A 27,302-nucleotide genomic window follows, 5' to 3' on the forward strand; every position below is an offset into this window, starting at 1 on the left:
GGCCCTAGATCCCTGCATGGCATGGGTGCTTGGCTTTGGACCTAGCCATGTGTTGACGCTCAGTAGAAGGAGCTGTCTGTTGTCTCCACTGTCAAACTGCAGCTGCTTATCCTGGCAAATGCAACATGAGGAGGAGGTGGGGGTGGAAAATTTTGTCTGCTTTCAATGCTTCCATGGTGACTGAATAACCAGTTTGGGGACTGGGTATGGTGTTGCCATTAGGAAGGCCTTATCTGATCTTACTGTTCTTTCAGCTCCTACTTCATATGCTAGTTGTGCTGTCTGGCGTGTTCCAGTTGTACGGCTGTTGATGTGGCCAGTTAAATGAATTTAAATGTTGCAGGAGTTGTTTAGGGATTACTCTTCTTCTACATTAATATAGAAGAAAAACCAATAAACATAAATTTGTCGTATATGTAACAACATGCATATTACATACCTTTGTAATTAAACAGAAATAGATGTTTCTCAAATAAGATTTTTTTTTTTACTGACCATACTGGCCTGGTCCCACTCAGCAGAAAGTCTCTCTGAATTCACAGGACCCAGATGCTGGGATGTCTGAATTTTAGTATTTGCTGAGATAGTTCAAGTTGCAGCTGGTCAATTCTGCTCTGGTTGTATGATAGCTATTACTATTTTTTCTCTCATACTAGTAAGCAAAATAACCTGTAGGTACTGGCTCATCACGTGCTTTTCTGATCTAATTTAATGCTTTGGTGTTGAATTACAGTATTTATGTATTTTATACTGTTCAGAAATTAAATTATCATATTTAAGTGTCTATTTCATATGTCAATTTGTACATAGGATCTACCTAGTGATTTAAGAATGTCCTTTGTCAAGTCAACTAAAAATCAGTAGAAGAAAAGTCTCTCTTGTTAGAAGTAACTTTTTCTTCTGTACATTTTACACATCTGAATGTGGTTGAGCATTCAGAGAGCATTAACCATGCTTACACTAAAGTAAGCCTCATTAGTACTACTTCCATAATTTGAAGTTTTCACTTAATTTCATATGAAGAGCTAGATTTGCATAAACTGTGCAATCTATGACCAGTTCTGATATGAAATGCCCAGCAATCTGTTGGCCAGTTTGGTGCTAAACATAAAACTTTGTTTTATTTCCTTGCTCTTATTTAACTCTGTATCTTCAGGTTGTAATTTCTAGGTCTATATTGTAGAATGTTTCTAAATGTGCTTTTGTTTTGTGATAAGAACTTTTTGAAACTGCACAGCTACAGCAAGTTAGTCTCTTCTAGAAGCTTGTCTGTCTTGTTTTCTTCTGTCCCACCATATAGATGCAATATGAACAGCCATTAGGGAAAAAGAACTTCTGGTGACTTTTAATTGCAGAATTTACTGATAGCATTTAATACCTCGGCTTCTTTCTTATGGCTTCTTTCTTATTCTCTTGATTTGTACTTCTTGTATTCTTGCTCTGTTTTTTGGAGGAGGATGTGTTATTTATTTACTTTTTACATTTTAGTCTGGTCACTTAAACAAATATTTTCCCATACATTCTTTTCTTCATTTATATTTAGGATTAAGACCTCTACCATTCTGAGCAGACTTCTGCTTGCAGATGTATCCTGTGTTTGCCTTTACCTCCCAAGCAGGATTAGAAGATCTATTAAAATGCTTTCTAAATGCAAGAGGATGTTCATTATTGTCATGGAATTCCCGCAGCAATACTCTTAGTAAATTTAAGCACATGCCAAACTTGCAAGTGCAGTATGTTAACATCCTTCAACTCACGCTGCTTTAAAGCATTACATTGCTTCTTAAGATAATGTAAGATGATTTAAAAACAAACACATGAAGCACCTAAATACAGGTGATAAGTCTATTGCAAATACATTGGCTTCAGGTTGCTGGACCTAATTGTTTTTCTGTTTCTGACTTCAGCTGGTTGTGCATACCTGGCTTAATGATGTGTAAACCCAGGCATGGATAAGATTATCTTCCAGGAGTCTTCTGAGGTTTTTGTCCAGAGCTAATTAAGCTTCATGAAATAAATAAAGTAGGGACATTTTTATCCCATTGTGTAATTACATCAGTGAGGGTGTATTGATTATTTTTTTTAACATGATACATTTTCTTCCATTCTAGATACTCTGTTCATCTCCATCACTTGCTAAAATTAGGATAGTTTGTTTGGATGTGTTGGGTTATTTTTGTTTGTTGTTGTTGTTGAGGAGCAGAATCTATGTGCTGTGGCAAAATTGGGAAGTGTCTTTTGTACGCACTTGCCATGTGGGCTTTGGAAACTTAAAATTAGGATGATTTCAAACATTTATAACGTGTTTTTTCTTCTGTTTAGTTTGCTTCTCTCTGTGGGAACCTGCATAACTACATGCATATGTGTTGGGTTTTTTTCTTGGTGTAACCCCCTTTGTTTTGGAAGTCCATTTTCGCTTTTGCTTCTAGAATTTACTGAATTAGTAAAACCATGAGGAAAAAACTTTATGCTCATTATGTTTGTACTTTCCCCAATCATTTAACTTCTCTAACATTATGTTCTACTGTTCAAACTTACAGTTCTGTAGGTACACATGAATTTGATATTCAGGATAGGAGAAAATAAATAGAGCTGGAAACGACGCATACTCTATCAATGTTATTGGTATCTGTCATAGTTTTGTTTGTGGGGGCATAATTATAATTGTGCTGACCTTCATGTTCCCTTAAAAGGAAAACAGATTTATAAGCAGTCTACAAAGAAACCTGTTCTGTTGTAATGTCAGTAAATGATAGGAGAGAAATTCATATGGTGCAGGTGAAAATTTCACTTTGGCATTCATGTCTAACTATATCTTAACATCTTTTTGTGTCCTCAATAACTGTACATTTCCTTCTAACAGACTCCTGAAAGGAGCACAAATAAGTCTATCTCAACAAAAATGAAAGATGTTTACTTAAGTTGCTTCAAAGCGTAGGGTAAAAGGCACAGGAAGGTAGGTTAAATTTAATGATACTCAGTAAGAGGTCTTTACAAATGCAAGGGAAGATCATGAGCATCATGTTAGAAACATGCTAAATGTGTGTAATGTACACAGGAAAGAGAGTTATCCTAGTATGTGAATAGATGTGGTAGTTGATAAAAGATGTTTTATATAATCTGAATTGAGATGTATGATCATGTTGTATGCTTTTAAATTTCATTAGCTTTGTGTTAAGAAAAATGACTTGGAGCTAACACATCTTCACATAACTTCTCTTAAAAGAACACGAAAAAGATTGACAAACTGTGTAGGGTCTATAAAACTACCTCCAAAAAGAAAGAATATTGAACAAAATGTCAGCTCTTCTGGATTGTTGTGAAGAATCGCTGCAAAGTTTAGAGTGCAAGAACAGTTAGAGCAGAAATCCATCTAATCTGGTATGTTCCAGCTGTGGCTAATGGCAATTTAGCCAAAATGCGTAACAGAACATGTAAGACAGTTCCTCCTATTTTCTAGCTTTCTGTAATTCCAGAATTTCTCTAGTATGTCTTACATCTGTATCACTTTTCTGATAGCTCCTGGAAGACCTTACCCTGAATCCTTGGTGTCTACAGCAGTCTATTTCTTTGCAGTTTCCCAACTGAATTATGAAATTCTGTGGAAAAAGGTCAATGGCATGAATAAGGAAGCTTTGTATTTTGTCTGAACAGACAAATGGTATCCCATCTGTGCCATTCATAACTCCATAGACCTTCCCTTCCTCTCACGTTTGTTCCTCAACAGGAGGAGTTCCATGTCTATTGTTTGGTTCTCTCAAGGAAGTTGCTCCGTGTTTCTGATCACCCTTGTTTTCCTCTGAGCCTCAGTTCTGTTGCCTTTTTGTAAGAGATTATATGGACTTCCAAATGTAAGCCCTCTAGCTTTGAGGTGACCATGGTATTTTCTGGTTTGTTCTTTTCTAATAGTTCTGTTGGCTCCCAGGTGTTTGAACTGGTAAATGAAGAACACTGTGAAAACAGTAATTAAGGAGATTGATCTTGAGCAGCAGTTGAAGCCTGTGTAAAAACTACAATATGGATATTTGTTCAATTGTAAAAAAAAAAAAAAAAAAAAAGTTTATTACTGTTTGCAATCCAGTACAGATATCATGGGCTTAAACAAGTTTCTACTTCATTTAAGGTGCGCACTCATAATTGAGGATAAGAAGGGTGGCAAATACAGATACAGTACGTCTGATATAATTAATGATTAGCAAAGTCACAATCCCAACTTTTTTGGATTAACCTGTATGCTGCTTCAAGTAGCAAATGCTTACTTTTCTCACTTAATTTGACTGTATTATGCAGTTTTTTGTCTGATTCATTAAACCTTATGAGGTGAGATTCTTGCTAACAGCTTTTGAAGTTAGAGCTGAATAAAGCAGCACCACTCCCGGGTCCCAAGACTTCTGATTAGTCTTGGTTATTCTGGCCTCCAAGGAAATGTTGCTTCATCTCTGAAATTACACACAGTGCATGGGAGTAAAGGAGTAGGCAGGTGACTCTTGCTGGTGACTCCTTAACCTGTTTGGATCTAAGGGAGCTTACCTTTAGATATCTTAGTGGTTGGTGGCATAGGAAAGAGACAGTCATCTTAATCTGCAGTTCCCACCTAGGAGAAGTGGTAACTCTTCTGGGCTGCTTCTGACAAAGATCAAAGCATTACTTCACATTTTGACTAGTAAAAGTACGTTTTTCCCTATTCCTGCTCCAGTTCTTAATCACTTCACTGTTCTCCAACTCTTAGCTTTACTTACCTGGTTTCTGTTTCTATATGACAAATTTAGTTACATTATTGGTTGCCCCACTGAGCAGTATATTCATTTAGGTCTTCCCTAATTATTTCCATGTAAAAAGCAAAAGCTTCCTATCCTTTGTTAAACTAGTTATTAATATACCAGGACAACTTTTTTCTTATCTGATGAACATTTAAATTTAAGAATTCCTAATAAGAGATCTTGTTGCATGCTTTTTGGAAGTCAAGGTGTGCCGTCACCTGAATCATCTTCCCTCATCTGCTTCACGGTTGGCTTGGGGAAAAGAAGATTTTTGGTTTTCATTGAATTTATCAATCTTCTGACTCGTACATCTGATTCTTTGGGTATAAGTTAAATATATATATATATTCTGCTGTTATTTGGATGTTTCTATAGTGTCCTTTTTTAGTAAGTAAATTTCTTAAAAAAGATTACCTTCATATTCCTCCCAGACTCAGAAAGTATCCTTTCTTTAGTTATTTACTACAGGTTTATTCTTTTTTTCTTTTCTTTTCTTTTTTTCTTTTAAAGCAATTGTTATGAGAAATGAGGACATGCTGAATGCCAGTCTTTAATCATAGGGCTCAGAGTAATTCCTATTCTGTGGCTGTTGAGTAAATATTTGGAGTTAACTCAAGGTTTAATAAAAAAATTAGATCATTCATCTCTCAGACAACTTTAATATTTGTTTCTCAAAAATCTGCACTTTTTGTTCTACTTGATCATAATGATGATGGAAGTGATGAATCCTTTTGCTCATGAAAGAGAAGCTGGAGAAGTAGGAGAGCGGGGAAGTTGCATTTTCAGTATGAAAACAGTTTGGGGTGTTATTCCAGAAAACAATGTCACATTAAAAATTGTTCAGTTGAAAACCTCATGATTAGTTCTAGTGTGTCTTGAGTGATGTGCAAATGAATTTAATTGGCATGCTTTGCTATCGTATGTAATGAAATGATTGTGGTACATTGTAAGTGACAGTTTAAGGGCTTGTGATACTAATGTAGACTTCTCTGTGGTGTCTCATAAATTTGAGTACGTGGTGATGCAACAGCATGGTTTGAATAGATGCTTGTGTTCTCGTGCCTCAGACCCATTGTCTAGCAACATGTTTAGTGTTAACAGTCCTTTTAAAATTTAGTGGCATACTTCTAGGCAGCTGTTTTATGAACAAAATTGCATGGTTCTGCAGTGGGCTTAAATGTTGACTTGGATAGGTCTAAAATTCTTACTAGTTACAATGTCTACTTGTTTATCCTAAAAGCAAAAGCACTGTTTGCTCTTTTTCCTAGGTCATTTACAGTCCTAATAAAAGTGTTTCTGTTCCTTTTTGTCACATATGCTCGAAGCAGAATAGGCAATCTGCACTTTAACTTGTGTAGTTTGGGCATCAGCAAGGGTAACAGGGCAGTCTTTTGGAACAGAGTATACAGGTATACTTAAAAAATTGTGTTGAAAAGTATGTCTCATCAGAAGATGATTAAAACAAACTCCTAAGATAAAAGGTTTAGTTGATACACTTTCTTTTTTATTGTTAAAGCTTGTATTAAGATCAAATGCTGTTTACTTCATGCAGTGTTTTCTGGTTCAAGAAGCCTAATTTTAAAGCTTACTTTTGATTTTAAGTGAGCTTAACTTTCTGCCATATTACTGTTTTTTGGTTTTTTTCCAGGCTGGGGAAATAAAAAATGAGAATTCTGAGGTTTATCTAGAGATGTAAAATTTTGAATAAAATTGCAGGAATGCAAAACTGAAATAAATAGATGTTTCTTTCTCTGTAGGGTGCTGGTCAAGACAAACTTGGAATATATGTCAAGTCTGTTGTGAAAGGAGGTGCTGCAGATGTGGTTAGTAATATTTTTAAATCTAAGAAGTTGAAGAATGGAAAGGTCATTTGGAAATACTTTTAAATCCTTTGTTTACTGATTTGCATGAGTAATTGTTAGCATTTACATTAAGTTAGCATTGGTGAATTAATTTTTTTTTTCTGGTTATGTAATTAGGATGGTCGTCTGGCAGCAGGGGATCAGCTGCTCAGTGTGGATGGTCGAAGCTTGGTGGGGCTGTCCCAGGAAAGGTATGGAATGCTCTCTCTTGGTGTCTTCATATGGAAAAAAAAAAATACTAGACTAATATGAGGGCTGCTCCAAAAGTAATGCTTCTTATTTTATTGCGTTGGCCCAGAGCATCCAACAGTTGGATGTTGGTGGTATGACAGTAGTATCACCAATGTTCCGTTATATGTTGTTGCTGTGCAACAGATGGCAGCTGAGGAGAAGTCTGACCAAATGACATCTGAAGTGTGTATGAAGCAAAGGGGTGTCATTAAGTTTCTCTGTGCAGAAAAAAAATTTCTTCCATTGACATTCATTAATGCTTGCTGAATGTTTCTGGAGATTGAAAAGTGGATGTGAGCACAGTGAGGCATCACAGCAGCTGTGAAACAATAGATCACCTCTTCTGGTGCAGATTTTTACAAGTACATCATGCAGGCTTTTCATCACTGGCAAACATTCATAGTTAATGGTGGTGACTGTGTTGAAAAATAGTGTTTTATAGCTGTGAATGTGCTCTGTCTAATGGTGATGTTGTGATCTTTATATCTGTTGTAATTTCCATGGAAATAAATAGAAGGCATTACTTTCAGAGCAATCTACTGCACAAAGTCTTAGACTCATTTTTCTGCACATTGGGTTTTTACTTTCTCTGTAGGAGATACAGAGTGCTGCATATTGGGGCTCCCATTTTTAGCGAACTGTTCTTACTCTAATTCTTAAATATTTGGGCTTCCAACTAATACTTGCAGAAACCCTTGCATGCATTTGTCTATTTAGTAAATTTATCATCTGGTTTTTTTAAATATTTTTTTCATAATGATTTTAAGTATTAGTCAGAAACAGTGTTTTGTCATACAAAAGGTTACTAGAAAAATATGAGAAAGGTTACTAGAAAATAAGTCATACAAAAGTATAATAAGGAGAACCAAGAAGTATTGGGCTTGATTTTATTTAATTTGCTTTGATATCTGTTGCAGGGCAGCAGAACTGATGACAAGGACAGGTTCTGTAGTAACACTGGAAGTAGCAAAACAAGGAGCAATATACCATGGTCTGGCAACCCTGCTAAATCAGCCATCTCCAATGATGCAAAGAGGTAAAAAAAAAAAAAAAAAAAAAAAAAAAGCTAGCATTGATGACAGTAACATTTTTGTAGGATTTAGAATACAGAAAATACAATAATTAATAGTAATTTGCCAAATTTTACCAAAACATTAAATCAAAAAATAAAACTAATTGCATAGAAAGGAAACATTTCTTTTATTGTGAAAAGACAAACTGACTTTTAAATAGTATTTAAAATTATATTTGTCTAATGTATAATAAATGTTTTGCATTTCTTCTTTTTTAAAAAAAAAAGTATTAAAGTACAGTCGTGGTTTTGAAATAATTTTTAATTATGAAATATGATGAATACAAACACTATTACAATTTCAATAGCTTTTCCATCCCTTTCATAAAGGCTTCTCTCTTCATGGGATTTGTAAGCAGAGAGCGTAATGTAATTACTAAGAGAGAAAAATAAAACCAGAAACCCCTGGAACATGTTTTGCAATACGTTTTTATTGTACTTTTAAACTAGAAATAACAGAATGTTTATCTCATAATTTCTAGTCAGATCTTAAGAAGTTCTTCAATACTTTTATCGTTGAACTTCATAGAGCCAAAATTCAAGTCTTACACAGAATAATTTTATAAAGGAAGCCCTTTTCTATATATAGGATATAGAAAAGAAGGGGTTAAAAGAATAAATCCGTATTATCACGATTTACAACACCATTCCAGATGCCATATGCCTCTGAGTCTCCAAGAGACTTTTTAGTAAGGCACATTTGGCTTTTCCAAACGTCGTATCTTTTCAAAAGCTATTTTGAAGCAAGGATTCTTTTTTGAATTAAACGAATCCTCTGCAGTTGATAAGAAAGAGGAAGTGTGTTTCCAAAGAAGTAACAGTTTTAGAATTTATCAGTTGCTATGCCAGAAACTCAATTTTTGTTCTAAATGCAAACTAACTCCTGTTCAAAAAAGAATACTCTAGACAGCAGTTAATATAAGTGAAGGGGGAAAATATATATCGACTGTTACAGTTTCTGACCGCCGTGGCTCAGGTAAACCCCGACCAAAGAGTGAAGGTTTTGAGCTGTATAACAACTCCACGCAAAATGGGTCACCCGAGAGCCCCCAGCTGCCATGGACGGAGTACAGTGAACCAAAGAAGCTGCCAGGAGATGACAGATTAATGAAGAACAGAGCCGATCATCGCTCCAGCCCCAACGTAGCAAGTAAGTCAGATTATTCTTCTCGTAGAGGTAGATGTCTCTTTCACTGACTTTAAGGGCTGTTCAATTCCAAAGGGGAGGGGAAGGGTTATTTGATTAAAAAGAAAACAGAATTTTTTTTTTTTAAAAAAAAAAAAAAAAAAAAGCAGGATTAAGTTTAAGTTTGAATAATGATGTAGTTGTAACGTTTGGAGCAAGCCTCTTGTTAGAATTATTCAAAGCAAAAATCATACTTATGTTGTGAATACTATTATTATATTAAGTTATGTAAATTAATATTAACAGGCGTGTAAACGCTTCCTTTAACTTTCCAACAGATCAGCCTCCAAGCCCTGGGGGAAAGAATGCTTATGCATCTGGAACTACCACCAAAATAACCTCAGTCTCGACTGGAAATCTTTGTACAGAGGTCAGAAGTGGCAAAGAAATTCTGGCTAGTAAATTTTCCTTAGCTATCAATGGATCAGTGTGCTTGAGTCAAAGCAGTATCTCAAGTATTTGTACATAATGCTGGTGCTAGTGACTGAGTGGTGTTTTTACTTCCAATGGTTTAATGAAAGATTAAGACAACTTTGTGTGATTTTATTACTTTTTGTTCATAAGCTGCAATTTCTTTGGCTTGTACAATATTGCATACTTGTTTTCAGACCGTAAAGATATTAGTCCTAACCACAGCTTATATTTGAAAACCTCTATTCCAGACAAATAATATTCTCACAAGGCAAAACAAAACATTTAAGAAACACATGGTTGGAAAAACATTCTATCTTATGTTCATTCTATTTTTTTCAGGAACAAACTCTGCCTCCACGACCTGAAGCTTATCCTATCCCAACTCAGACCTATACCAGAGAATATTTCACATTCCCAGCTTCAAAATCCCAGGATCGAATGGGTCCAACTCAGAGTCAGTGGCCAAATTATGAAGAGAAACCACAGATCCAGGCAGAGAGTAATCATTCAATCAACACTACAATGCAGGTCAAAAACTTTTTTTTTTTTTTTTTTTTTTTCTAAGTATAAGAGGGAGATGGGGGGGAAAGTAGATGAAACTTTCACTCACAGTTTGCTGGAGGTGTTTTTGTGGAACAGTCAGTCCTCTGTGATCTCTGAACTGCTGAATATTGGTTAAACCATAGCACAGATGAAGGGGATAACTGTACTTCTGGCTTGTAATCAGGAACCCTACTTTTTTTTGTTTTGTTTTTGGCTATAGAATTTTTGTTAGCAAGTTATGCAGACCTGGGATGTTTTATGTCCTCTTTACTCAGAACAATGGGGAATAGATGGTAATAGGGTTTATCTTGTAAAATGTTTTGTAGTTTTCTGTAAGTAAACTAAATGATTCACTCTTCTAAGAGGGTTTATGTGGAAAAAATCTCTTTGCCTGCAGGGTGCATCATTTAAGTGACAGTGAAGTATTAAAAATGAAATAACACAGTATTTTGAAAACTATCCAAGGCCTTTGAAGAAACACATTCCTTTCTCTCATTAAAAAAAAAAAAAAAAAAAGGAAAAGAAAAGAAAAAAAACAAAAACTCACGCCCTTAAGACTGCATTTTTTTTTTTTTTTTACTTCCATTGGTAACTTCCCTGCTGTCAGAATGCAAATGCTTCTTGATCTGAAATGAATTTACCTTCATAAAGTAGAAAGATAGTGTTGTTCCACTAAATGAGGACTATGTGGATTTTAGTAATCTTGGTAGTCGAAATCCAGTCACTGCATCTTTTTTTTTTCTTTTTTTTTTTTTTTCTCTAATCCACCAGAGACAGCTTCATCACTCAAAAACTAAGAGAGGAAAAACTTATTTCTTTTGTTGTTTGGTTGGGGGTTTTTTTGTTAGTTTCATTAAGGCTCAGTATGCTTCACTTTCTGAAAAGCATTGTCATCTAAGTTACTTTACACCGTGTCATAGAAAATAACTAGGGATTGATACATTGAGTAATCCCACATATATTAGCGAATAGGGAGAAAAGTTACTTGAATAACAGCTTAGTTCACTGAGTGTATGTATTTATTTCAGTACCAGAGGTATCAGATTATAATTATTCCTCCAGTAAAGAAAATAGATGCTATACCCAAAGTAGGATTTTGAAAGGTAATTTTGAAGGAGCAGATTATGAGTTAATGTAACTTTGTCATGTAACTATGGAAATATTTTGCTGAATTCCTTTGCTTAACTTCTTCATATTTCATTAATTCATCTCTCCTAATCTGAGCTGTGTAGTTAATTTTTGGCTGTCTGTGTAGCTGCTGTGGCAGGGGGAGGCTAGTATTTCCGTTTCTCCTAATGGGATGAACTGCCATCTGGATGTGCACCTCTCCCCTGCTTAGGGCAAGCTTAAGTGAGTAGCTTAGACAGGGCAGTTAAAACTGGTAAGATGAACCCCATCTGTTAAAGTTGTTGACGATACAGAATTTGAGTTACAGTCTTAAGGATTAAAATGTTGGAACATTTTCATAAAACCAACAACTAGAAGCTTTAGCACCCTACAAGCACTGAAAGTGTAGACATACTTTTCCCCACCATGCAGTACTTCACGTTGAAAAGGGAGGAAAATAGAGTTCAATAAATAAAAATATAAATAAGTCTTTACAGCTTTTCACTTATGTGAAATGCCTGTTTTCTGCTCCAAATGTATTACCAAACTGTTTGGTTAGGTGCATCTTTACAGCAAATCTAACACAAATAACTGTGTGTTCAGATCTGCTGGACTAATAGAGCATAAAAAATACACTTGTTCATCTCAAAGAAGGCATTCTTTTGAGGTTACAGCTAAGGTCATTGATGGAGGAAGAAGAAAAGGAGTTTGCTTTGTTAGTCTTTCAGTTGTTGATAATTGGTACATTATGTGTTCAGTGCTTACTATTTCCTATCATTCAAAGCATGAATTTTTGCTGCTAGAAAACAATTAACAGATTAGGTAACCCTAATTTAGGGCCTAGTGTTCCTTTCCTGAAGATTGTATAGCACAGTGGTACCTCACGCTTGAGTACAAAGTGACCTGGTGTTTGGCACGTTAAGTCTGTGCTCCAAAAACAGGTGGAACTAGATAGGACTTTACATATTCCATACCCATGAATGACTGTCATAATGAGAGCTTGCAGCTGAGTCATCTCTCTTATTAACAGGGGAGGATGGGCAGAGGCTCCCGCATCTTTTCCTCAGCAGTCTTTCTGTTTGCCTTCCTAATAGGAAAACCCTTTGTCAAGCCAGCTGAAGCCTGAATGGCAGAGCTGGTGTGCTTGTGCTGCTGGTCCAAGCTACCGGCCGGGGCTCTTGTGCTCCTATGGTAGGAGCTCTGTGAGCTGGGGAGGCTCAGCTTAAGCTCTATTTCATCGTCTTCCTTTCTCCCAGTCCAGGTTTCCAGGCATTTCAGAGGTTGTAAAATCTCCTATTGCTTGAACGATTTAAAATGACTGGGAAGAATATCTTATTGCTGATTTTAAGAAACTTGCTTGTCATGGAAATGCTGAACTTCTCTAAAAGTGATTACCTTCAGTAATAAGAATGTGGTCTGTGAGCCATTTAGGCTTTTAATATTTCAAATATGTTTTAATGGAGATGGACTATGAAATAGATGCTTTGTTTTATTTTTTCCAGCGTGTGGCTCGATCCCAGGAAGAACTCCGAGATAAAGTTTTCCAGCCAGAGAGGAATCGCTTGGAGGTTGTTATCCGGAAGGATATAGAGTTCATTGATCGGAAGTCAGACAGCGATCAGTGGATGAATTCATCTGTGGATTCTAGCACATCTAGCCAAGAGCACCTGAACCATACATCCAAACCAGTTTCACCTGGTTCTTGCTTAACTAAAAGTGGACCTGGCCGTTGGAAGACTCCAGCTACAAGCCAGCCGACTCCAGTGGCGATTTCCCAGCCCATCAGAACAGATCTTCCTCCTCCGCCGCCACCTCCTCCAGTTCATTATGCAGCTGAATTTGATGAACCACAAATGGATTTGCCTCTGCCTCCCCCTCCTCCACCAAACCAAGTAGGAGCACAAGCATCTTCTCAGGTGGCTGCTGCTGAGCGTAAAAAACGAGAAGAGCACCAGAGGTGGTATGAAAAGGAAAAGGCACGTTTGGAAGAAGAACGAGAAAGGAAACGCCGTGAGCAAGAGAGAAAACTGGGCCAAATGCGTTCACAGCCACTAATTCCTCCCCAGCCTGTGGTTCCTCCTGTTTCCCTTCAACAAGTGAAATCAGAAAAAACTGCAACTTTCCAGAGGTCTCAAGAAACAGTCATTCGAGAGTTGCAGCCACAACAGCAGCCTCGGACTATTGAGCGGAGAGATCTGCAGTACATTACTATCAGCAAGGAAGAATTGTCCTCTAGTGACAGCCTCTCTCCAGACCCCTGGAAACGAGATGCCAAGGAGAAACTGGAGAAGCAGCAGCAGATGCACATTGTGGACATGCTGAGTAAAGAGATTCAGGATCTTCAGAACAAGCCTGATCGTACAGCTGAAGAGAATGACCGCCTCCGCAAACTCATGCTGGAGTGGCAGTTCCAAAAACGACTTCAGGAATCAAAGCAAAAGGATGAAGATGATGATGAAGAAGAGGATGATGATGTGGATACTATGCTTATCATGCAGCGACTGGAGGCAGAAAGAAGAGCAAGGGTAAAATGGGATAATCCTTTCTAGACAAAAGCGTAGTTATTGTGTGTCTTGGATTTGTCTGAGTATTTTGATCTCCTAATAGGGTAAAGAAGAACGGAGCTGTCTTGACTGTCTTTAATTTTTAAAATTGCTGTAGGAGCTTTTGCTTGCTTACAGTGGCTTCAGCAGTTAAACAATGAATTATGAAGGTGTTGTAGCTACCTATTAAAGAATGTAAGTTGGCAGTCAAATTCACTTTTCTTGTTGCGGCTGCAGAAATTCCCTGTATACAAAGGGATTTAGCCACATAGCTGGACCAGGATTAGAAAGTTAAACACTGGAGAGAATTTGCTTACAGGAACTCAAGCAAAAATATTTGAAATCATGACAATTTGTAGCAGAATCAGAAACAAAAAAATGTTTTTTCCTTTTTTTTCAAACATTTTTACCTATAAGAGTTCTCATTTACAGTCTTGGAACTGAAATGGACACTGAATACATGATGTTACCAGGGAACAGAGTTTCCACCATGTTGGTCCACTCCAATCAGAGTCTGGGGCGTGAGGCAGATGTTACCTCTGCATTTACCACCACCTCTGTGATGACACTAACAGTGCTGGGTGGAAGCATTAGGCTGAGCCATGTCATTTCGTGTGTTGTAGTAACTCAAGTATCCCGCCCAGGGCTCCGGCTTGCAGATTTTGCATGGTGTACAGTTATATCAGCATCGGACGGAGTTTGCTTACCTTAGCTTCACTACTGTAAAAGATCATAATATATGTACTAAGATAATGTAGCTGGATAGTCTGATAAAGGTTTTATCACTCCACTGCTAGTTGCTGTCTCTCAGAGTCTCTTGAATCTCTTGTTGCTGGGAAACAATTCACGTAGGAGAATTTTTCTTCTCTGAATAGCACTGATACCAAAGTTACATACCAATAACTGTGCTTTCACAGGCTTAAAGACTATCTCTGTAATTCACTGTCTTCTGTTTATCTTGAAAAGCTGACTTAATTCTGTGATAAGCAGTTTCTACTTGTTGATAAATGTTTGCACGTGTATTTTGGCATTCAGAAATAGCTATCAGCTTGCCTAATATTTGAGTTCAGGATTGTTTTGGCTGCTTGATTCTCTAAACTTGCTCTCCTCGTGTTTGCTGCAGTCTGCATTGCTTTCCTTTTTTCTTGTGGCTAACTTTATTACTGTTTAAAACAATAGATACCTCAAGCTTGGAAACTGAAGAAAGGAAAGGATAAATATATCTTTGGCAGAATGGTTGTGTTAAAGCTCAGCACAGCTAACATGTAATTTGTAGCACTAAGGCAGTTACCTCTAGGCATAAAAATCCATATAAAACTGCCATTTTCACAGAAGTCTTTAACATTTTACTGTAGCAAAACTAAAAAAGCCATGTGTCATTAATGAAAAGCCAATTGCATTGCATAGTGTTTTATCAGTCTTCTTTGCAAGTGCTGGATTTCTAATACTGTTTGTGCATGAAGTTCTTCCAGCATAACAGCTGTTTTGAGCAGAATTGATGTTTGCATTTGAGTTACATTTCACTGTCTGTACTATAAGAGATGCAATAAACAGCATCTGTAGAGAAAAACTGAGCTTTTGAATGAGTTTAAACAGCAAAAAAAAAAAAAAAGGATGATCTGCTTGTTTCCTTGTCTGTATTTCAGGAGTTTGTGGAGTTCAGTTTGTCTTTCTAAAACATCTGACTTAACAAATAAAAGAAAATGCTTTTGAAATAGAGCAAGTCTAACCTATCTTTGTTTTCACTGTGCATCTTTCTTTTTTTCCCCTTTCTTACTACCTGCAGCAGACTGCTGTGCCAGCAATCTCTGTTCTAGACTTGGTATGTTTGTTTCTTTCTCCTTAATATCTTTCACGTTTCAATTTCTGATGTTAATAATAATTGTCTCCTGTGCTTTGGATGATGATTTGCCATCTTTGGGTGTTCAAAAATCATTTTGATACAATAAACAGTAAGTTAACTATAAGCATGTATTTGAATGTTTCCAGATGTGGTGACTCCTTCCCCCGTGTTTCTCTCCTTTTAGATGTTGTGTTCTGCCTGCAGGCTTGATTTGTTTGTTGTAGCAGCAGTCTGATATAAAATAGTGTACTTGGTGTTTTGTCACTGTGTTTATGATGTCTTACAAAGCAGTTTGAGTGATGAAACTGTGATGTAAGATTTCTTCCTTTCTCCCCCCCCTTCTCCCCTTTTTGTTTTAGAAGAGTTCTAGCAGTGCCATTCCCTTCTGACTTGAAGTAAATTGTTCTGAGAGCCTAATAATACAGAATATTTAAATTCTGTTGATAACTAACATGCATAGCTTTCTAGGATTTAACACAGTATTTAGCCACATGCTGAAATCTGCTCTTACACATGTAGAGTTTTCCCATTGAAATAAAAATGGACTGTAAACTCAGTAAATAATTCTGAAGTAATGTTTCCAAGTAGGTCACATAAATGTGTGATTACTAAGTTACTATATTTTATTTTCCTAAATTTCAAGTTTCAGATGGTTAATGCTATGGTCTGTTGTCTAAAACATGGCAGGCTTTCAACATGAGGCATTAACTGCTAAGACTTCAGTTAATTCTGTATTTTATTGCTCTCATTGGGAATGAGTACATGGCGTGGGGGGAGAAATAGTTTTCTCTCACCTTCAAAGTATTCTGTGTCATTAGTATGCTAGTTTGAAAGAAGGTTAATGTGTGCAAGTCCTGTGAGTATCATGAATTTGTGTTGCTGGAAAAGAACTGTAAGCTTTGCTGTTCAAAATATGGATTTGGATATTTCTTCACTGCTTGATTTAAAAAACAAAACACAGGCTTTTAAAATTCATATTCAAGTAACGTATACTTATAAGTGCATCTGAAATACTCAGTTGTGTGTTTGTGTGGTCCATCGGGTCTGAGCAGTTGACAGCAGAGAAAGAAGTGAAGCGTGTAAGCTCATTGAAGTAATTGACAAGTGGAGTTTTCAGATGCAGCATCTAGCAATATTTTTACTTATTACTACTTCTGTTTATTTAGTTGTTTTGCCACTGCCTTGATCTGTGGAGCTGTGATTAGGTAGATAAGGTTCTTGAGCAGGCAGGCTATAAGCTCCCGGACCGTTCTGCTGTAGAAGGCTGTGAATTCAGACAGTATCAGCAACCTTAAAAATGAGTTAGGCAGATTCACGGATCTTGCATCTGTGAGTAGCTAATGAAAGGATTACACAAAAAGATGCATCCCTCGTGCAGTGCTGAATGCTGGGGAAATACTGGAGGAATGGCCCGCAGAAATGGCAGCCCTCCTTGCCATTGTCAGGCACAGAACACTGCACCGGATGGGTTGATGGCCTGAACCAACAGAGGGTTTATTTGTCAGAAGTAAGTAGGTATAAATGTAAGGCTCGTCAGGAACTTTATTTAAAGCATTCTAAGCAGTGCTTGGAGGAATGAGTTTTATCTGGGATCTGAGGGTTCCTTCAAGCATGCCAATCCCACGCCTATCTTCGCATTTCTGATACTGCAGAATTCTCTCTACTTCTCTCTCCCTATTATCTTCCTCTGACTGTTAGCTGAGGGCCGTGTAAGGATCTTGAAAATCTGGTAGTTCCATGTGAATTGCATAATGTTGTATGCAACCACAAACACACGTCTTCACGTGCTCTGGCATGCCTTGCCATCCTGGTGCTCCCTGCCATCCTCTGAAAGCCCCAGAGTACAAACTAGTTTCTACTGCATTCAAGAAATGAAGTATCCCTCGGTAATAGCTACTGTATTCCTGTTTGTGCTTCCTTTATTATTTCTAGCCTTTGTCCTAGGTGTTATGTTAGAATAGGCTTTGATTTGAATGGGTTGTCTTCCATAGTTATTATGGTTTGTATGTTGACATAAATCCCCGTATGGCACCTAGTTTTCCCTTAGTTATGGTCTCAAACAAATATAACAAAACAATACTAGCTTCCCTTTGTTACTGAGCACAAAGGTATTCATGCAGTCATCTGGAATCACTAATTACTGTGTTTAGACCTTTACCCTAAATGTGACTGGGACAAAGTCAAAGAATTCCATATTTTTTTCTTTGCAGTTTTTTGCCTTTTTTTTTTTAAAGAGGAAATTACTTCCCTTCCATTAACTCTTCTGAATTAGTAGTTGTCTTTCATTTTGACAACTATCTCCTCTGCTAAAACAATGTCTTATTAATAAACAAGACAGACAAGGTCTTAATGGAAGTAGGTGGTAGATTAATTACTTTCTTCCTTACTCTACAGTGTATGCTGAGCTTCATCTTTTTGTAACAGTGAGTTAGGAATTACAGAGCTTACAAATAAGGCAAATTTACTCAGAGGTAGCATCGCCAAGTACACGTTTGCCAAACTCCTCCCCAGATGAAATCAATTGCTCTCTGGCTTTTGTGTTTAAATATAGAGATTTGTAACGCTTCAGATTAGAGGTGGTTTTGCTGCAGTCATTTCTGTAGCTGTTGTATGATGTAGAAGGTGAGTGTTCATGAAGTGCTGTTGCGTAAGGGCATAAGAGAGAAATGTTACATGAACCATGGAGGGAAGTAAATATTAGAAAATTTGTAAAATAAGAAAGAATTTTTTGAAAGAAGTTTTGTAGAATTGATCAAAAAACTGGTTAGAAAACCTTGGGCCAGTATCTGATAGACTGCATATATGTACAGTCTGTATAAAACACATTTCCTCTAAAATAGCAGAGACTGCAGGAGACAAACTACACACATTTATGTGGAAGTTGTTCTTGAAAAATCTTGTTAGAACTAAATTTTGCTTACTTTCATCATTGCTTTGCTCTTTAAGAGCCATTCTATACAAGTGAAGCTGGGTTGAGGAACAAATCCAGAAGTAGAGAAACACCAGTGTTAAGTACTGCTTGTAGTGAAGTATGCCAGTCAGAGACAGGATCTTATGGAAAAGCATCGCTTTCAAACATGTCACAGTAAAAAGCAAAGCAGGATGCAAGTCTAAGTACTTTCTATTTATGAATGTTGTTATGTCAATGAATACTCCTATCCAACAAGAGCACATCCTCTTAGCTTCAGAAAACTGGGCAAAGTTTGGGATTTTGCTCATTTTTCTTACATGTTCAGTGTTCATCACAAACACGTATGAAGCAGTGTTGTCTCTTGGACATTAGTTGTTCTTGTGAGCAAAGATTTCTTTGCCTCACTCTGTTTTGGTTTTGTTTTTTTTTTTCAAAACACATCTGTTGCAGATACAGTGGGAGATTTTAATTATCTCCTGAGACTATTTGCAGACTTGCTGAATGAGCCTGTTACTTTAAATGGATTGACCCTTTGACTAATGAGTCGTGATTTTCCGGTGCTTAAATACTAATCCCAAATGAAAAACCCATTGGCTGCTAGGGCTGTGGACTGTTGGTTCCAAGTATTTAATTTCACTTTGTTTGGCCTGTGAGACTTCAGATATCACTGAAGCAGTCTGGAGCATGTGTCACCTCAGCCTTCTGCAAGGGGTTCGTTATGACTGCTAAAAATGTCTCTCTGCCTGTTTATAAGTGTGTAGTTCTGTGTATCTCTTGTTTTTCCAGCTTTTATTCTTAACATGGACTTTAGGGAAAACAACATCAGAGTGCACTCTTCACTGGTGAAAGCAGTGTTGTTAGTCTGTAGTACAGCACTTTCTAAGGAATTGTTTTTAGATACAAATGATCAGTTTATAGTTGTGTTTTTTAACCCCTACCTATATGAGTGATGAAAAATTAAAGGTGTGTCTCTGTTAGTTACAGGATGAAGAACGCAGACGGCAGCAACAGTTGGAAGAAATGCGCAAGCGAGAAGCAGAAGACAGGGCCAGGCAGGAGGAGGAACGCCGACAGCAAGAGGAGGAGCGGACCAGAAGAGAGGCAGAAGAAAAGGTTATGGTCTTCTGAGGGCAGCAGGAGTTCTTAGTTCTTACAGGCCTCTCCTCTTTAGTAACAGCTCAGTTTTGGGTCATCAAGGGTTAAATGCACCAAATTTGAGATAAAGGTCATGGCCTATGGCTGAATTTTACCAATATTTAAAAAAAAGAAAAAGAAAAGCAAATTTGCCATTTGTGATGGCTAGAAGCTGGTGGTATTGCAGAAGTAATAGAGTAGGCATTCCAGCTGAGGGTTTTTAGCAGTGACAAGGGCTTGTTTGCAGAGCCTTCTAGAAGAGTTAAGGCTAAAACCCATTGCATCTCCTAGTTTTCTCAAAAAATAGGTTATTCTGGTTTCTGACAGTGATGCGGTGCTACCAAATTATGTGTATCATGCACTTGAAAGACTTTCACTGACAGAACTGGACAGACGGGCTTTTGCATCTACCAACTAGGAGGTCGTTACCATCTGACCAGCATGATAGCTTTAGAGACAAGTATAAGGAAATGAATTTCTTGTCTTTGTTCTAGATAAATAAGATCAGATTTATTTGTTTATTTAGAGTATCAGACTCGGTGCTGAGCAGCTTAAGTGGATATTTTTAAACATAAATGAAGAACAAAAGGAATGTTCAAAGTGTCACATAGTCCCAGCACAAGTTGCAGTGTGTTTAGACAAAATATTTTTTTGTAATGTGTAGTTTCCAAATACACATCTTCATGTGTTACCAAGCTACAGAGAAAATTATGAAAAAAAGAAATGCATTAATTTACAGTGTGGCTTAGACAAGAGCTGAACAAAATTAAATGCTATGAAGTTTAAAAACAGTACAAACCTTTAAAACTGGAAAATACAGGCATGTTTCATGTTTTTTTCATTGGTAAATAGCCTTGTGTGTCATAGGCACGATTTTTTAGAAAGGTGCTTTTTATAAATGCTTTTATAAAAAGCATCATTTGATGTTAGTTTTTAAAAGGTTCTTTGTAATTGGATTTTTATGTGAAAGTAGTTTTCCTGCTGTTCATACTTGAAGCTTTGTTAGGAGTCGTGTATTCCAAGGCTCTGTTGTTCAAGAAGCCTGCAGTAGGATTATAAAGTTCCATTTTTAAGACGGTAGTTAATTTTAGTTATTTTCTCTCCCACAGATTCTTTACAGCTTTAGTGAATATACCCATTATTAACTGTAGTTACATTTTCAGCAATAAATACAGGAGTTGCCCTTACTTTACATAGGAAGTTAGTTGCTTTGTGATTTACACTGCCTCTAGTAAACATGGAAATAACAGCAATACTGTGTTACAGGGAGAAGGCCTTTTTTTCATAGTCGTAAATAATCTTAGTATGAGTTCATGTAGAAGCGTTGCTTGTTGCCAAAAAAGGAGACACACACAAAAAAAAAAGACGTTTGTAGCTCTGATGGAAACTCAAAGCTCCTAGATTGAAATGTCTGTCATACTGACCACTGCGTTTTTTTTCCTCTGGACTTACAGAGGCGACAGGAAGAGGAGTATTATAATCGCTTAGAGGCTGAAAGGCGCAGGCAGCACGATGAAGCAGAACGAAGATTGCTGGAACCAGACGAGCCTGGTCTGTACAGACCTCCACTTCCACGGGAATATGAACTCCCATCCCCAACCCCTTCATCTAACGCTCCTCCTCCCCCACCTCAGCGAAACACCTCTTACCTCAAAACACAGGTCCTCTCCCCTGACACGATTTATACTGCCAAGTTTGTTGCATACAATGATGATGAGGAGGAGGAGGATTCCAATCTAGCAGGTCAGGATAAGTACTCCAGCACAAGAAAATCTTATGGTGACTTTCCTCCTGCCACCCTTAAACCACAGCAGCCCTCCCGCCAACCTCGCCCAGTTTCAGATGGCCTCTTTCTTTCCAACTCATTCCAGTCATCTCCAGTCAATGCCAACAGTACTGCTGCCAAAAAAAGCCAGCCCCCGCCCCCACCAAACAAACCGAGTTTCATCCATGCCAGCAGCTCTAAAGGTAGACACCGTGAAATCGATCTTCTCCACGGATCTGTCCTCATGTTTTCAACTCTGATGCTGTAGATCAAATCACTTCCTTTGTGATTTTTTTTTCACTTAATCACTATTTTCACTATGGTGATCTAACTTAAATCCTAATATTAACGTGAATCTTCCCATTTTTAATTGTTTTGATCTCTCAAATTTCTTTATTCCTTACCCCAACTCTTCAAAAGTAAAAATTCATCTTTCACACAATGAATTCAAATTTATTTTAACTGTTACTCAACCAATTCAAAGTACTGTTGGTTTTGGCTCTCACTCTGTATCTTTCAGTGATTTGTTTTGTATGACCATTAGTTATTCAGGGCATCTGGAAGTGTGTCTTTCTTGAACACAGGAATCTTCTCTTATTGGGTTCATGAAAAGAGCTATTGTCTGCTTTTGGTTTTGGTACCAGGGTTCTCTCTCTTAATAACATGTGCAAATGGCTTTAAAATGACTTTTCTAGGTATAGCTCTTAAATTTAAGAGCACCAAGAGCTATACAGAGCGTGTAGTAAGTTGAATTCATTCAGCACCATTTTTGTACTTCTGCTTTGTATGGTGCAGTTTTCTTGACAGGGACAAAATATCTAAATTTCATCTGTGCACCCTGTGCCTTGCTGTTCCCCTGCTCCTTTCCACACCCTTCTATTTTTGTGCCTCCTCATCTTGTTTCTCTTATAAGTCCAAGTGGACAACCATAATGGAGTTAAATTTCAAGTAGAGTTCTAGTTGCTAGTAACTTCAGAGCCATATTTTATCTGCAGAGTACTAGTTTAGTTACACTCATGAATTTAACAGTGATTCAGCATGAAGTTTCATGCTGATTTTTTTGAACCTGCTTCAAAGGAAAAATCTTACTTACTTTACTCTTTGAATATGCAAGTATGCATGAATCCTACTCTGTGTGCAGTTTATGAATGTGGGAGTTTCATCTTTAAATAGCAGCATCTGACAGCATCTCCCCTACATTTGTACTCTTGTGTATTCTTCTGAAGGGAGTGGTAGCCATGACATTCTCCTAGTTTGATCTTTTTCCTACTGTTAGAATTTGGTGGATGTCTTGATAACCAATTCAGCATATGAAATCATACTTCCAGAATGGAAAGCAATAAGTCACCTGAGAAAACAAGGGAAGGTGTCTATGCTGGCTTCTACCTGAGCAGACAGCTTGTTGACTAGATTGAAGTCTCAGTCTCAGTGAAATGTGAAAGTCTGGCATATCTTTGTTCCCCTTCCTGGTCACCTAATCACTATGGAAAAATACTGAATTTCTTTAAACAGAGGTATGATGTTTTCTGGTCATAATGAGCGTAGTAACCACAGATCAGGTACCATTTATCAGAAGCACTTCTATCTCGGTTACAGTCATGTAGTAATACAATTTAGAGAATGTAGGAAACTGTACAGATGCGCAATACTCAGTGCTTCTTGCCTGTATCCTTTTCAGCTGAGGCTCAAATAGTTTTCCAGCAAAAAATCCTATTCTTTGCAGAGCATACTTGCTTCTCATGCAGACAGCTTCCAGGATCACAGAGAAGCTCTGCACAACATTGTGTAGTTTTGATCGTCCTGAAGGGTCAGAGTTTAGTTCCATTACAATTACTGCCCAACTAATACTGTTGCTGCTAGCAGTTTCACTGTTGGGGGTCAGTACAGCATCCTACTTACATAAAAGATGTCCTCACAATTAATCGTTTTAAAGAGAGAAAAATAAGTTTATTTAACCAAGTATTGCCTATGAGACCTCTTGATGTATCAGCGTCTGTGGATTCTGCATCATCAGTCACTCCTCTCTTGCTCTACCATTAGTTCCAGATCTTAAAAGAAAGTGAGAAAAGGCTTTTGCTTTTCACTGCTCATTCATTAGATGGGAGTATAAGTAGGCACACTATGGTATCTACATGCTACATTATAAAGGCAGATATTTCAGTTACATGCCTACCATACAATACAAGCAGGTCCACTGATAAACCCGCCAAAACTGTTCTCAAATCTCAGTTTTGTATCAGAAGTAGTCTAGTTTTCAAACTCATTATATTGCGAAGAATTAAAGAATGACAAGAACTACACATGAAAAGTTTTCTTTGAACACTTAGACTACGTTGCCATCTGCCCCATACTACTGACATGGAACTTTTGTGCTGCATGTATGTACTAAATTTTTGTTCTTTCAAAGTACTTTCTAGAAACTCTTATTTGACATCGACTCAAGTATAAATATGCCCTCCATCACAGCACATACAATTCCAAAGGCTGTTTCTTCCTTTCCTTATTTGGCGTTTTGAAAGCTGAATGTGTAATGAATTAACTCTAGAACTATCCATTACTAGTTGTCACCACCACTCTTGCTGCCTCCCATCATCCAAAACCCAGAATGCCATTTCATATTTAACTGCATCTCCCAATCCTCCTGCTTTCTGTTAACTTCTGTGGAAATATGAATCTCAGGGAAATGAAATGTTCAGTGATACTTTGTGTGTGTGTGTGTCCGTTTTCCGGAAAACATTCAGGACAACCTACAAAGACTTGGTTAGGTTTTTGGTAACAGTTAAGGATGTACAGGAGTATGATGCTTCGCCTTTAATAACCTAATTCATAAACCATACAACTAATTCTGAATACTCTTATTTCATGATTTTTAAATTAGCCATGAGAACAGGTTAACCTCACCTGATTGCTCAAGCTTCTATGAAGACTGCCTGCGTAACGTACAAAGCCGTTTGCACAAAATGCAGAATTCACTGTGCAGTTTACCATCTCCCATCTCGCTGACTCTTGTTACATTACTGTCCTTTACAGTTCCTTTCTGTTCTGAATGCTAACTCTAGTAAACCACGCTTCTGCAAATTTTGCTCTCGTAACCTTCTTCCACTGGGTTGCTTAAAACCATTGGCTCCATCAACTAGCCAAGAAAAAAGCCAACACTGATATCAAACTGTTAGAAAGTAGGTGGAACACATGGAAACCATATGTTCCAAGTAAGGAAGGGTGGTACCAAATGCATGTAAGACTCATGTCTGAAAGGAAAAAAATTCCAGCTGGCACATTAGTGTGATTTGACCCACTACAAATTTGGGGTGAACAATATTTAGCCAATAATGTGCTTGCTAATGTGTCTTCCAGCCTTGTACCATCTCTTTTATTGAGTACTTGTGAGAAGTTATGTATACCAGTGGAAGAAGCAAACATTTCCTTCTGTACAGAATAAGGTTCACAAGACATAACGTGCAATATTTGAGACTAGAACTGTCTGGAGACAAATCTGACCCTTTATTTTTCACTCATCCAGACAGTCATTAGGAGAAATATGGTCTTGAATGGAGTATAAATTTAGTAAACTTTTCGATTGGAAAGAAGAGGTTTTGTCTTGTGGCCTTTAGAAAGAATTAATGTGATTTGTAAAACTTGTGTGTTATATCAACTTAAACTAAAGGTGCAGTGCTGCAAGATGCTTGCTTGAAATTTAAAACAAAGGCCAGGGCTGGGAGGCATCTTCTAATGCATACATCTTGTGTGGTCAGACAAAATAGTGAAAAAAGCTCTGATTGCTGAATTAAAAAGATGTTGTATAGTAATCATAGGTTACTTTTAGCTCTCTAAAGAGAGCAGTTGCAGCTAACTAATTTCCTGTAGAGTTTGTTATGGGATAGTGAAGCATGTTGCTCTTTCCATCAGTCTTCTCAAACTTTAAATGTCTGTCTTGCAGTATACCATAATAAGATAAAGACCACGATTTATTGTGTGCAGAGTAATCTAAAAAAATGTGTTTCAACTTAAAATTAGGAATAAAAAATTACAGCTGTTTTGAGAGGGGATGAAATTCAGTAGTATTGTTCTTAAATATTGCACAAGTCAGATGACCCTCTACATTTAATTTCCGATTCTGGTTTGAGGTGATTTCTTGAAAGGAGCACTGCACCTTTTTGAAGAAATACAATATAAAACTTCTGCCTTGCAACTGCTGTCCTTCAACTTACTTTTTCTTTTGCACAAGGAATAAATTCATACACTGGATCTTCGGGAGCAACGGTTGGAGCCCATGAAGTTTATCGGGATCCAAGAGACAAACGATCTAAAAGGTGACACGCAGGAGTCCCTTAAGCATTAACTTTGAGTCATGTGATGTAGCTAACTTCTGCAGCACTTTCTGCTGCAACATCTCTGGGGGCCACTGAAGAGTCCTGCAGTTGTCTGTGACATATCTTGGGTTATGACGAAGTGCAAATTCCACACAAGTCTTTAGGTGATCTACAACAGCAGATTTCAGTGCTACAACAAAACGAACAGAATATTCTAAATGAAAAGATTGAACTCTTTTAGGTGTATTTAAAAATCTGACCAGCACCTCTCAAGCAGAACTCTTCCCAGATTTGTAGTAAGCATAAATAATATCGACTGTATCTTGTAAGCTGCAAGGGTAACTGTGCCACCTACTGAAGGCGCAGCTGGGCTTTGGATAGGATTCTGTAGAAGCTGCTAGCCCTTTTTTCTTGCATTTTAAAACAGTGTTACTGTTTCCGTAGAGTGTGAAGAGCACAGAGCTCTTGGAGCTTTCTGATCATGAAATAGAAATACGTGTTAGTTTTATTATAATCACATACATAAAGTGTTGTTACAGCTATGACTAAGAGTGATGTGAGATCTTCATTGTGGTGGCCAGAAACACTTCAATTTTTCGTTTGCTTCAAGGGTAAAGAACTGTTTAATACCTTGGGCAACAATTGCATTTAAACTTGGCCAGTATAGAATAAAATAGAGGGGTGCTGGATTGCAGCCCCTACTACGTACTTCAGTACTAGTAGCTTCATTTACCAAGGCATATGTCCCAGCTTTGTATTCAGTGCTTTTCCTAGGCACTTGCTGCTGTAGGAAGCTGTAACAGCAGCGTGCTGTGGTGTTGTAGATACAGCCTTAGTTACATCTGTGCTTCACTTTGAAAGGCAAAGTAATATAATTTGTATTTACGTGCCAGAGATGGTTGTGGTCTGCTTCTGCTAATCTAACTGACAGCACAATATCAGAATTGAAGGTACGTGTGGGGAACAGAACCTTGCAGAAGACTAAACCAAGACTTTTGCTGTAGTAAAAACTCTGCCAGTTAATGCACTTCACTAAGAATTTGATTATATTTAAGCATATTGTAGATGAGAGTGTTAACAAAGACTTTCTTTTCCCTTTCCAGTCAAGATACAGATTTACCTGGAGCACCAGAGAATTTGACGTTCAGGGAACGCCAGCGACTTTTTTCACAGGGTCAAGATGTATCCAATAAAGTAAAAGCTTCTAGGAAACTAATGGAACTGGAAAATGAGTTGAACACAAAATAAGATTAAAGCACCTTATCAGATGTGACTGAAGACCTCTAAATTGAGGGATTGAGATGAGGGGCACTACTAGTGAACAGAAAATGAATATTTTCCAAAATGAGTGACTTTGATTCCTCTATATCTAAGACTGTTAATTAAGATTTAGAGATGTTGCAATAGCAAGAAAACTGATTACTTTGCCAGGAGCTTGTGGTTTATACAATGAAAGCACTGTACAATTTTAAAGATATGAATCACGTGAAGGTAACTCTTTTCTTTCTGTTTCGGGGGTTCAGTTCTTGTGCACCAGACCAAGTAGCACTTGTCAAAGATAAGTTCTGTTTCCTGGTGTTTCACAGACACGCTTTTTTTTTTTTTTTTTTTTTTTTTTTTT

General features: G+C 37.4%; 1 protein-coding gene across 16 annotated transcripts in view; it reads left to right on the forward strand.

Moving 5' to 3' along the window:
* Window positions 1-27,302, forward strand: part of AFDN (afadin, adherens junction formation factor) — a 111,801-nt gene that overhangs the window by 84,421 nt on the left and 78 nt on the right. For 5 of the 16 annotated variants that reach the window (XM_042828043.1, XM_042828076.1, XM_042828089.1 and 2 more), the window contains 11 exons: window positions 6,518-6,583; window positions 6,740-6,813; window positions 7,771-7,889; window positions 8,881-9,075; window positions 9,390-9,481; window positions 9,865-10,053; window positions 12,678-13,700; window positions 19,451-19,585; window positions 21,061-21,574; window positions 25,597-25,681; window positions 26,785-27,302. The exon at window positions 26,785-27,302 is cut by the window's right edge and continues 78 nt beyond it. In XM_042828043.1, coding sequence (XP_042683977.1) covers window positions 6,518-6,583; window positions 6,740-6,813; window positions 7,771-7,889; window positions 8,881-9,075; window positions 9,390-9,481; window positions 9,865-10,053; window positions 12,678-13,700; window positions 19,451-19,585; window positions 21,061-21,574; window positions 25,597-25,681; window positions 26,785-26,929 — 2,637 coding nt within the window. In that variant the 3' untranslated portion in view covers window positions 26,930-27,302. The remainder of the gene's footprint in view (window positions 1-6,517; window positions 6,584-6,739; window positions 6,814-7,770; window positions 7,890-8,880; window positions 9,076-9,389; window positions 9,482-9,864; window positions 10,054-12,677; window positions 13,701-19,450; window positions 19,586-21,060; window positions 21,575-25,596; window positions 25,682-26,784) is intronic. The other 11 variants (XM_042828107.1, XM_042828145.1, XM_042828116.1 and 8 more) reach the window with 5 other exon arrangements.

This window comes from Centrocercus urophasianus, unplaced genomic scaffold, assembly GCF_019232065.1.
Source record: "Centrocercus urophasianus isolate 14NV4802_14NV808 unplaced genomic scaffold, USGS_Curo_1.0 seq_10, whole genome shotgun sequence".
Lineage (NCBI taxonomy): Eukaryota > Metazoa > Chordata > Aves > Galliformes > Phasianidae > Centrocercus > Centrocercus urophasianus.